The following is a 12,820-nucleotide window of genomic DNA, read 5'->3' as shown; positions in this document are numbered from 1 at the left end:
AAATTTGGAAGTTGGTGAACAGAGAATGGGGTTTTCCAAAAGCAGGCCTAAAAGTCAGTAGGACAATGGCAAAACTTTACTCTCTCATGGAAGAGACCTTTGAGCTCCTTAGGGTGCCTAAGTTGGATGCTGTGGTGTAGGCGGTTACCAAAAAGACAACCTTTCCGGTGGCCGGTTATGCCGCGCTTAAGGATGCGCAGGATCACAAGTTGGAGATTCAATTGAAGCGGATGTTTGAAGTTTCTACTTTGTCTTCAGGCCACGATTTGTGACAGTATGAAGCAGAGGGCATGTTTGTGTTGAGTTTAGAAAGCACAGGAGCAGTCTGCATCTGAGGATATCCACTATGACGCCTAGATCTCTTTCTTGGGTTGTAGCACCTAATATGGAACCCAACATTGTGTAATTATAGCATGGGTTATTTTTCCCTATATGCATCACCTTGCACTTATCCACATTAAATTTCATCTGCCATTTGGATGCCCAATTTTCCAGTCTCACAAGGTCTTCCTGCAATTTATCACAATCTGCTTGTGATTTAACTACTCTGAACAAATTTGTGTCATCTGCAAATTTGATTATCTCACTCGTCATATTTCTTTCCAGATCATTTATAAATATATTGAACAGTAAGGGTCCCAATACAGATCCCTGAGGCACTCCACTGTCCACTCCCTTCCACTGAGAAAATTGCCCATTTAATCCTACTCTCTGTTTTCTGTCTTTTAGCCAGTTTGCAATCCACGAAAGGACATCGCCACCTATCCCATGACTTTTTACTTTTCCTAGAAGCCTCTCATGAGGAACTTTGTCAAACGCCTTCTGAAAATTCAAGTATACTATATCTACTGGTTCACCTTTATCCACATGTTTATTAACTCCTTCAAAAAAGTGAAGCAGATTTGTGAGGCAAGACTTGCCCTGGGTAAAGCCATGCTGACTTTGTTCCATTAAACCATGTCTTTCTATATGTTCTGTGATTTTGATGTTTAGAACACTTTCCACTATTTTTCCTGGCACTGAAGTCAGGCTAACAGGTCTGTAGTTTCCCGGATCGCCCCTGGGGTTACATTTGCTATCCTCCAGTCTTCAGGTACAATGGATGATTTTAATGATAAGTTACAAATTTTTACTAATAGGTCTGAAATTTCATGTTTTAGTTCCTTCAGAACTCTGGGGTGTATACCATCCGGTCCAGGTGATTTACTACTCTTCAAAAAAGTTCCATTCCCCTTATCATTTTGGTAGCCCTTCTCTGTACCTTCTCCATTACAATTATATCTTTTTTGAGATGCGAGGTCCTTCACTGTTGCCCTTCTCAAAGGTTCAAAGGGAGTTCCACACATCCCTCTGACGACCAAATTTAGGTTCCATGAGGGAAATAGTCTCCGCAACAGGGGACTCAAATGTTTTGCCCTGTGAAGGAAGCGAATCATCTCCGGGAGAGCAGCCAATGACATTCTGTGCACCTTGCCTCAAAGACAGCCTAAGGCCAGCACCTTTAAGAGAGCTAAAGACCAAACATTTCTTCAAACCCTCCTGCAAGAAAGCCAAAACATGAGATATCGAGGCTTGAGTGGAGACCACTCCTTGGTGCAACAGGACTTAAATACCTTCCAGACTCTGTATGATAAAGAAGTGGAAGTCTTTCTAGCCTTCAAAGTGGAAATGACATCCTTTGGATATCCATTTTCTCTCAAATCACCTCTCAAAAGCCAGGCCGCAAGACAAAAGCAATCTGCCCGATCTGAAAATATTGGGCCCTGCCGCAGAAGGTTGGCAAATGATTGAGCCGCAGTGGACCGTTGACCATATCTGTAAACCAAGGGCACCTTGTCCACTCTGGTGCCACCAGAATCACTTCTCCGGGGTAGTTTTCTATTCCTTGATCAGTTTCCCCACCAGGGGCCATGGAGGAAATATATACAGTAGAATTCCCTGGGGCCACGATAGAACCAGAGCATCTACACCATCTGCTCTGTGCTTTCTTCTGCGACTGAAAAACCAGGGTGCCTTAACGTTCTTTTGCGACGCCATCAGATACAAGCTAGGATCACCCCACTGGTGATATATCGAAGCCTTTGCCTCTTCAGACAGCTCCTACTCTTCGGGGTCCAGCTTCTGCAGACTGAGAAAATCCGCCTGTACATTGTACACTCCGGCAAAGTGCGATGCTATAAGCATCGCCAGATGCTTCTCTGCCCAGAGAAACAAGTCGTGAGCTTCCTGGGCTACTGCCTGACTCCTGGTTCCCCTTTATCAGTTGATGTAAGCCACCATGGTCACATTGTCCGACAATATGTGCACTGAGCGACCGCTGAAGAGGCAGAAAAGCAAGTAACATGTACCACACTGCCCTCATCTCCAGACGATTGATAGACCAGGACTTATCTTCCTTGGACCATTGCCCCGGGCCGATTGATTCTGGCACACTGTCCCCCAGCCGGAGGCTGGCATCAGTGGTAACTACCATCCAGTCTGAAACCTTCAAGTGCACTCTGTGGCTGAGATGTTCCTGACCAAGACACCATTAAAAACTGGACCTGGCAGGCTCCTCGAGCAACAAAGGAAGAAGGAACTGCTGAAACAGATTCCAATACGAGAGGAGGGACCACTGCAGAGACCTCATATGAGCAAGGGACCAACTCCAACGTCAAGGCCATAGAGTCCAATACCTGAAAGCAATCCCAGACTCTGGGAATCATGGCATCCAACAACTTCTACACTTGCTTCTGCAGTTTGAGCATCTGAAAAGAACACCTTCCCCATCCTAGTGTTGACGCGTGCTCCCATGAACTCCAGAACTTGAAACGGAGTGAGGTGGCTCTTCACCAAATTCACCACCCAGCCCAGAGACTGCAGCTGCTCCAAGATCTGAGACACCACCTGAGTCCCCAGGACTTCCGACTTCACTTGAATGAGCCAGTTGGGTGAACCAAGATATCTTTCTTTCTGAGCATTGCTGCCACCACAACCATCACTTTGGTAAATGTCCGCGGTGTGTGGCCAGACCGAATGGAAGGGTACAAAACTGAAAATGTTTCCCGAGGGCCATGAAGCACAGAAACCTCTGGTGATACAGGTGGATTGGAATGTGCAGATATGCTTTGGTCAAGTCTAGAGAATCCAGGAATTCTCCCTTCTGCACCGTTGCAATCACAGACTGCAGAGTCTCTCCATTCAGAAATGAGGAACCCTGAGAGCCACATTCACCTTTTTCAAATCCAAAATTGGATGGAAGGACCCTTCCTTCTTTGGGACCATGAAATAAATGAAATTCCTTCTCGTCCTTTGTTCTCGCAAAGGAACAGGAACTATGGCCCCCAGCTCTTGTAACCAATCCACAGTTCCTTGAACCACCTTTCTTTTGCAGCCTGGAGCGCAAGGGGAAACCATGAATAAGTCCTGGAGCTAACAAGAGAATTCTAACACGTAGCTGTCTCTTATCACACTGAGGACCCACTGGTCTGTTGTGATTTTAGTCCACTCCTTGTAAAACAATGTCAGACTTCCTCCCGCACGAGGGAGAGAGGAGTGGACAAAAACCTTGGCCGAGACTACCTCTGCCTGATTTTCTGCCCCTTCAAAAGGACTGATTCCAGGACTGCTGCCTCCTGGTCTTTTGTCTCTGAGCTCCTGCCGAGGACCTACCAGGATGAAATCGCCTGCTCGACTGAAACCGGGAGTGCCCAGCAAAGGAATCCCTGTTCCCTTTGGGCATGTCCTCTGGCTGTCTGTGGCCCTTGGATTCTCTGAGCCGCTTCACAAGCTCCTCTAAGTCTTCTCCAAACAGAAGCTTTTCCCTTGAAAGGCAGATCTCCCAACCGTGACTTAGACCAAACATCTGCCGACCAGTTCCTCAACCAGAGGAGCCTTCTGGCCGACACTGCTGGCATCATAATCCCGGAAGAAGTTCTGATAAGGTCATATAAAACATCCGCCACATAGGCTGCTGCTGCCTCCAGGAAATCTGCTTGCTTAGCATTCTAATAACCTGTAACTGCTGTACCCAGTGTAAACTGGCCCTCTGCATGAAGCTACTGCAGCATGAATGCCAAGGGCAGACACCTCCAAATATCTTTTTGAGGTGAATCTCCAACTTCCTGTCCTGCATATCTTTCAGCGCCGCTGAGCCAGCTACAGGAATGGTGATCTTCTTAGTGACCACCGACACAGATGTGTCCACTTTAGGAAGCATCAACAACTCGAACGTATCCACAGGCAATGGATACAGTTTAGCTATTGCCAGGACTACCTTTAGGGCTGTTTCCGGAGTGTCCTACTCCCTGACCACCAGCTTTTTAACAGATTTGTGAAAAGGGAAGGCCTTCGCTGCACCCCTCAAACCATTCACGACTAGGTCTACTCCCCCCTCATCAGACTCCTCTTGATCCGCAGCTGCTCAAGAACATGAGGTTTCAAGGGCCTCAACTCTTTCTTCTGAAAAAGATGCACCACATTTGGGTCGTCCCCTTCTGGCACCTGGTCCAAACTTCCATCCGGATCTTGATCATTTGGGCTGTTACCAGGCAGCACCGGTTCCTTGTCCATTCCAGCTGGGTCCTGAAAAGCAGGCCCTGGTGGAGCTTCATCCTCTGAATCGTCAGTCGACATCTGGACCTCCTGAAAGGTCCTCGGGATGAGGATACCTGGGGTGCCTTTTGCAGCACTGGACATCCAGATCTTTTTTGCCTGTCCACAGCCTGCCAGGTCTCTCAGAGAACTTCCCAGCGGCCTGGCGCCCCAAATGTGCCTCATGCATAAGCAAAATGAATTCTGATGAGAATGGGGTGGGGGCCCCAACCCTTGACTGGGAGAGCCCCCCTCTCTGTCAGAATTAGCCTCTCCCTGGTGAAGAGTCCTGCCCTACCAGAGAGAACTGAGAAGGAAGGTCTTCACTCCCCTGAAACAGCCCAGGCAAGCCCTACCAGAGAGAACTGAGAAGGAAGGTCTTCACTCCCCTGAAACAGCCCAGGCAAGCCATCTGCACCCAAGCCCAGCGGGGGAATGGCGGCTGATTTCAAAGGCACTCCCGTCTCCTGCCTCTCCGCAGTGTTTCTGGGCCCCAACCCGCCCTCTTTGCCAGAGAGGCAGTGGGAGCACAGATCGGCGTGGGAAAGCTACAGCGTACCTCAAATGGCAAGCATTGGTGGTTCAGTGGGAGCCTGCAGCGTCCCCTAGCTCCGGGTCTGATCTGTCCTTGCCCCAATCATGATAGTTGCAAGGTCAGGGATCGGTCCGAGGTGATGTGTCCAAAGTCTGATCCCTGGACCTTGCCCCTGTCACATGATGGGGCAAAGTCAGATATGGAGCAGAACCCTTAGACACCAGTAATCATAACTTATTTGGATGGGTGGAGGAAGGGATGGGCTGGTGGGAGTGGAAGGTCATGTAATTAAGGGGGATTGTTCCTGTTGTAAGGGGAGAGGGTGGGGAAGAGAAGGGACTGTTGCATAGTTGGAATCGCTGAAAACATTTTATTTAGGGGGGAGCTAGTGTCAACTTGGAAGGTGGCAGGGGGTGGGTGGGCAAGAGTCTCCGAAGACCCCTGGGTGACTTTTTTTTTTTTTTGTGTGCTTCAGGCCCTTTAAGCAAGGGTGGCTTTGGCCAAGGTCGGCTGCCATTATGCAGGAAGCCCCCTTACTATGGCACAATTTTTTGTCGCACATTTGTGCAGCAATAAAAAAAAAAAAATTGCACCATAGTAATGCTGCAATAATTTATTGGGGGGGGGGGCAAATATGATGGAGACACCCCTGTGCGATATCCCCCGCCCCTGCCACCACGATAAACTATTGTAGCTTAATGAATCTCTCTATTAGTTTAATTTACTCTTAGCTTGCCCCTGAAATGTACCTCTTGGTTATACCATTTTTTCTGAGAATTTTATGTGAAATGGTGACTCTAATTGCCAAGGAAACTGTACTAAAACAGGCAATCTAAAAAGTAGAACATCCTTAGGGCCCTTTATTATAGACCAGGGTTAGGAAACCTTTTGTATTTGAGGGCCAGATGGGAGGAAGAGGCAAAGAGGGTCTGGGGTGAGGGAGGACCCTGTCCCCTCCCCAGACATCTTGAGAAACAAGTGGAGGGGGGGCATCCTCCAAAGCTGGAAGTAACAAAAGTTCACAGCTACAGACCGTGATCAAACCAGAAGTGGCCTGTGGGTCATGCGCTAAGGATCTTTTGTATATATGGCCGTGAGCTGGGCCCATATAGTTTGTGATGTGTGCAGGTTTGTCCTTCAGCATTCTGTTAGTTCAGATTGTTGCTTCTTTGCACTTGTCTTTTTTTTTTTTTTTTTTGTAAACGGGATTTTATTGAAATCATCTAACATCATTATAACGCAGACGTACAAATCCTTCTCCCCCCTAAAAAAAAAACCCCCTTGATGACACATTGAAAACCTGGGATAACCTATTTAAAATAACACAGCTACTCTCATAACTCTCCCTCTCTCTCAACCACAGCAAGACTGAAATCCTATATATAACAAGCAGTTCTACCACACCCCTCACCCTCGATTGTACAGGAACCCCCATGGAGAAACAAATAATCTCCAAAGTAAAAGACCTCAGTGTAATTCTTGACACCAATCTCAGCCTCAAAAAACACATCAGCAATATAATAAAAGACTGATTCTTCAAACTTCAGATTCTAAAACAACTCAAACCGCTTCTCTACCTCCAGGACTATCACACCTCCAAACAATACTCTTCTCAAAGCTCAACTACTGCAACTCCTTCCTCCTCTGCCTTCCTGCCCCCACCCTCAGACCCATGCAGCTCCTTCAAAACGCCGCCGCAAGGTCTCTCGCAAACAGCAAAAGATCAGACCACATCACACCCATCCTCAAGGACCTACATTGGCTGCCCATCACCTTCAGAATTCAATACAAAACCCTCACACTCATCCACAAAAAAAACTGGACGACAAAATGAACTGGCTAAATACATCCCTTCACTTCTACACCCCCCAAAGGAAACTCCGCTCCACCAACTCCGGGCTCCTCCCAATCCCCTCCCCTAAAACTGTTCATCTCTCCACAGTTCGGGAACGTGCCCTATCAGTGGCAGGCCCATCCCTATGGAATAACCTTCCACCTCAACTCAGAACCAAACCCTCAACCCAAATATTCAAAAAACATCTGAAAACATGGCTCTTCCAAAAAGCCTTTCCCCCAGTGACCTAACCCTTACCCATCATCTTCTCTCCAGAACACTTTCATAACGCACTCAGAACCTCCAAGAATGCTCTACCTTAATATTCGCCGATAATGACAAATTTCTAAGCTAGTATGTTGTTTATTATTTTTATATACCGATGTTCCTGTATAATATACATATCACACTGGTTTACAAGGAAATAAAACTGTCGCCTCGCGGGCGGCTTACATTAAAACAAATAAGAGCTTAGGGGAAACTTACAAAGAGCAATCATTTCTAATTAAGTAACAAACAGAGAACTAATCTGAAAACCTATGTACAGAAGGAGATCTATGTTCTTCTGGCCCTTAGCTCTCCTGGAATGCTTGGGCGAAGAGCCAAGTCTTTAGCTTCTTTTTGAATTCCATATGGCACGATTCAAGGCGAAGGTCTGGAGGGAGCGAATTCCAGAGTGTGGGGCCCGCTGTGGAAAGTGCACGTTTCCTCAGGGAGGTTTTTGCCGGCTGGGTGCGTAGCATGTTCTTGTAGGCGCTTCTAGTCAGTCTTTTGGAGGAGTGCAGCTGGAGTTGAAAGGTTAGGTTGAGAGGAGCGATGTTGTGCAGGGCCTTTTGTGTCATCATAAGGGTTTTAAAGTGAATCCTGTGTTTGATCGGTAGCCAATGAAGGTGCTGGAGGATGGGGGTGATATGATCCCTTTTTTTGGTGTTTGTGAGAGTTCGGGCCGTAGCGTTCATGACCATCTGAAGTGGTTTGGTGGTGCTAGCGGGGAGTCCCAGTAGGAGTGAGTTGCAGTAATCCAGTTTCGGGAGGATGATGGCTTGTAGTACTAGGCGGAAGTCTCTGTGGAGTAGTAGTGGTTTTAATTTTTTTAGCACTTGCAATTTAAAGAAACATTCTTTTGTGGTGATGTTTACGAACTTGCTGTGGCTGAGTCTGTTGTCAAGGAGTACACCCAGGTCTCTTACTTGTGTGGACGTGGTGTCAATGGTGAATAGGGCCTTGGCTAGCAGTAGGAGGGATGAGTAGGTCGAGATTTTCTGGAGCTATAATGAGAATTTCAGTTTTATTAGTGTTTAGTACCAGGTTGAGGCTTGTGAGAAGGTTTTTGATTGCTGAGAGGCAGTTGTTCCAATAAGACAAGGTTTTATGGATAGATTCCGTTATGGGGATGAGTATTTTATTTGTTATTTCCTTAAGTGTACAACCACCCCTTATATAAACACGATAACTAATTTATTAATTAATTCTATAAGTTAGTCTGTAAGTTCCCAGTTATGCTTTTCACTGTATATTTACAATGTCAAGTTATCTCTATTTAAGTTATCCTGTAAAAGTTATCTTGTAAAAATAAGAATCCATGTCTTATTTGAACTAACAGTTTGCTGTAAACCGATGTGATATCTCAATCAAATGTCTGTATATAAAACCAAATAAATAAAATAAATAAATAACATAATTACAAATTAAAATAAACTCTACATATTCAAAAACCAAATTGTCTTGATTGCCTCATTTTCAGTGGCATATATGATTAGAAATACAAAGATTGCATAATGTGTACCTCAATCTGGCTTGATGGGCTTTAAGGACCAGCTAGTTGGAGAGACCAACCTAACTCATATGCCTGCTTTATTATGCAGCCCCCCACACCTGGGAGAACCTGGGTAGCCTATAATGTTTGTGGGCTGTTAGCCTATAAAGTTCACACATCTTATCCAACTTTGAGAGTACCGCTGTTAGCTGAGGGGCATTGAGTGCTTTCCAAGCTGCTGCTATGATGCATCTGGTAGCCAGTATGATTTGGTGCACTAATGTCCATTCATATCTAGAGCATTCTGCGGGTGGTGTTCAATAAAGTTGTTTCAGGGGATAGCTGTATGGGGAGATGGAGTAGTTGTTGGATAAGATGGGATACTGCACTCCATAATCGCCTTATATTGGGACACTCCCACCACATGCGAATAAATGACCCTTTTTGACCACATCCCTTCCAGCATAAATCATCACTACTGATGTGACCCTTATGTAACCTAACAGGTGTAAAATGCCATCTGAGATACTTTAACTATTTTCGGATAGTAGTGCAGAAATCAAACTACGTTTAGTTTGTAAAAATATCCGATCCCACTCCTCCTCTGGCAATTCTTTCCATATATAATGTTCCCAAGCTAGAATGAAAGCTGGTTTCTGTCATAGATCCTCCTGGAGGAGGCTATACATTTTGGAAATTCCTCCTTTAATCCTGTCTGCCTGCTCACGCCAGTATTCAGATTGGGATTTCCCCAGAGTTAGATCCCCCTCCAATTTCCCTCCTGACGAATGAAATGGCATAACTGCAAATATGAAAATGTGTCTTTGGCCTGCAGCTGATATTTTTCTTTTATGTTTTCTAAATTTAGAAGCCCTTCTGAGCCCCATAGGTTCCCTATGCACTTGTCTTTTTTTGATTTCAGTTACAGTTTAACCCTCTTGCTCCTTCAGGGTTGTGTGCACAAGCTCCCACCACTGGTTCTGGGATAAAAATGAACTGATTGGCGGGGTTGGGTCAGGTAGCACGAAGGGTGCCATCAGGACAAACCTCTGATCCAGTTGCGCATCCATCCTCCTTTCCCTTCCCCCCCCCCCCCCTTCCCCAGCAATCTGGTGTCTGGGATAACATCTGCTCTGTTGTCTCCTCCAGCTTCCTGCGGCTGCAAGCGGAGAAAGAGGCACTGTACAATGATAGCAGGTGAGGCGTTGCAGTTTACAATCCCGCCTTTGTTGTTGAACCATATATTATAGGAAGAGGTTACCTCTTGCAGCAGCATCGGTGTTAGTTTATCATTTATTGGGCAGTGTGGTGCTCTTGGCACCATCTCTCTCTCTTAGAAGTTCATGATTGCTTTATTAGCCAGGGATTTGTTTTATAGAACTTGTGGGAGGTTGCTGGGGAGGGCCAGCTTGATAAAGTTGCTGCAAATGTTTTAACACCCAGGGAATTAATATTGACTAAAGCGAAATTTAGATAAATCTGAGACTGCCTCCAGCTACATATCTTGTCCTGCACTATCTTTAGTGACGCTTTAATTTTCTGTGCTGCTGGTGGTTTATCTCCTGTTTCTCTCCCCTGCCCTGGTTTTTTTCATTGGGAAGGTTTGCAGTAGTATATTGTGCATCCAGCAGCTTCAGCCTTCATGCAGATAATTGTTCTAGGAAAGCGGGGGTGGGGGGGGGGTCCTGCCACAGGTTTGCTTGTCACTTTACGTTCTGTGGGGTAACTTATGATGGGGGGGGGGGGGGGGGGGTCCTTATCTCTCCATGATGACACAGCAAAGGCCACAAAATCTGTCTCTTGTTGAAATCACAGGAAACCAGGGGCCATGTTGAAGGCTGGTTGTGGCATGTGTGTTCACCTCCTTCTCCCTCATCTACTGATCCCCAGTGCCGCTTGGGCCGAGAGGAGCAGGAGGAGAGCAGTGGAACTTTGAGCAATGCCTTTCTTCTCTGCTGCAGGGGCCAGACTTGAATTTTGAAGCAATCCTCTCAGCAGCAGAAGAGGTGGAAGTGGTACAGGGTGCCCGCAGTGCTTCTCCTATTTTCTTTTGCCAGCCAAATCGGCACTGGAGGTTGAGGTGTGGAAAGTTGAGGAGGTTTGGCCTGGCAGAGGGTGAGAAGGGAGGAGTACATAGGTTTGTCAGTACCTGGGATGGTGGAATAATAGAGGGGGACACTGATACGGGGAATAAAGAGGACCAGGTGTGGGAAGAGGTATGTGAGAGGGAGCAGGGATGGTGTTGGGGGGAGAGATATCCTGATCCCCTCCAAAACCCCATCTAAATCCCAGCACCAACTTTCCTTCCCCACAACTCGCATGTTCCAGAACCTGCTTCTGTCCTCTATTCTTCTGTTTCTTCCGTCCCTTCCTTGATCCTGGAACATCCTCCTCCCCCTTCCCATCCTCCATTGATTCATTCTGTGGTGCAGTGCTGCAGACTTTCCAATGAGAGCTTGGTGTTTGTTTGCAAATAAGGAAGGATATTATGGTAACTTTTCTATCTCTGTGGGGGCCTTGATGTTTTTCCACACAGATGTTTTTAATTTTGTATTTTAGTTTCCTCTACATACCCAGGTCGGTCCAGACAAATGGGTTATGAACCCCTACCAGCAGACGGAGGCAGAGAACAAATAACCTTGAGGTACTGCTACATAACTGAGAGTGCCACCTGCTTCCATTATTGCTGCAGGATGGGGCCTCTGGCAGGGGCCGGGCAGCCCATGTGGGCTCTGATCAGGGCGTCGGAAAGTCTGAGGAGCTCTCTGATTCTTCCTCCTCCTCCTCTTCCTTTGCCTCTGACTTCATGCGGTTCATGCAGAAGGTCTTCAAAGCTGGCAAGTCAGCCAAGCAGCATCGGGGCAAGCCTGCAAAAAGGGCAAGGACTCCTGCAAAGTTGAGAAGTCCTGAAGCAGCAGCAGTTGAGGTCTCCTCTGCTCGTGTCGATGGCTGACACCTCCTTGGAGGGTTCGAAACTGGATGATCCGCAGGAGCAGGACTGCCTGGGGGTTGGATCCTGGGCTGAGTCCTCAGGATCTGGACCATGATTCCTCTCAGGCGTCTGCAGCTGAGGGAGATGATCCCAAGGTGGTCCGTCTGTTCCACAGGGAGGAGCTAAGCCTGCTAATTCCAGCAGTCTTGGTGGAACTCAGTATTGAAAATCCTCTGGAGCGCAACAGAGCTGAGCGCGGTGGATCCAGTTATGGTGGGGCTCCAAGGTCCCACCAGGGCGTTTCCCTTCCATCAGTCCATGACTGCCTTTCTGGGAATGGGATACACCGGGCTGAAGGTCACGCGGGCCATGGACAAATTGTACCCGCTTCTGGAGGAAGCACTGGACCTCCTGAGGATACCTAAGGGGGATGCTGCTGTGTTGGTCACTAAGAAAACGACTGTTCCGGTCACTGGTGCGACGGTGCTCAAGGATCTTCAGGATGGAAGTTGGAGAGTCACCTTAAAAATATTTTTGAAGTGTTAGCGCTGGGTGTCCGAGCTGCGATGTATAGCAGTTTTATGTTGAGAACGGGCCTCCGCTGGGTTCAGCAGCTGCAGATGGACAGGTCTTTATCACCTACGGAGGCCGAGTGGCTGGAAGCTGTCATGGCCTATAGTTTGGATCCTCTTTATGACCACCTACGTATGTCTTCCAGGACCATGGTAGCAGCAGTGTCAACTCGCAGACTCCTCTGGTTGAGGAATTGGGCGGCAGATATTTCCTCCAGGACACAGCTTGGTTCACTGTCTAAGGGAAGGCTGCTTTTCGGAAAGGATTTGGAGTAGATGATTAATTCCCTCGGCGAGAACAAGGTGCATAAACTGCCAGAGGACAAACCGAAGGCTTGAAATGCCTTTCCCTCTCGCCCTCGTTTTCATGGGAATTAGCGACTCAGGTCCTCCGGGTCCGCTGCACAGCAAGGTGCCAGTAGGCAGCAGTCGTGGAACCAGTCCTTTCATAGCCACCGACCTGGACGAGATGGCTCTTCCCAGGGGCAGAGCAGAGTTAAGTCACAATGAGGTGAGGCCGGCTCACTCCTTGGTGCCCACAATAGAGGGCAGGTTGGCTCTGTTCTACGAGGAGTGGGTCAAGATCATGTCAGACCAGTGGGTCTTAAGTGTCATAAAA

At 47.3% G+C, this 12,820-nt stretch overlaps 1 protein-coding gene across 2 annotated transcripts in view; it reads left to right on the top strand.

Annotated features, from left to right (window-relative positions):
• Positions 1–12,820, top strand: part of GRIPAP1 (GRIP1 associated protein 1) — a 364,281-nt gene that overhangs the window by 116,008 nt on the left and 235,453 nt on the right. For both annotated transcript variants that reach the window (XM_029610458.1, XM_029610468.1), the window contains exon 12: positions 9,847–9,894. In XM_029610458.1, coding sequence (XP_029466318.1) covers positions 9,847–9,894 — 48 coding nt within the window. The remainder of the gene's footprint in view (positions 1–9,846; positions 9,895–12,820) is intronic.

Source organism: Rhinatrema bivittatum, chromosome 1 (assembly GCF_901001135.1).
Source record: "Rhinatrema bivittatum chromosome 1, aRhiBiv1.1, whole genome shotgun sequence".
NCBI lineage: Eukaryota > Metazoa > Chordata > Amphibia > Gymnophiona > Rhinatrematidae > Rhinatrema > Rhinatrema bivittatum.
This window is presented reverse-complemented; position numbering and strand designations above follow the sequence as displayed.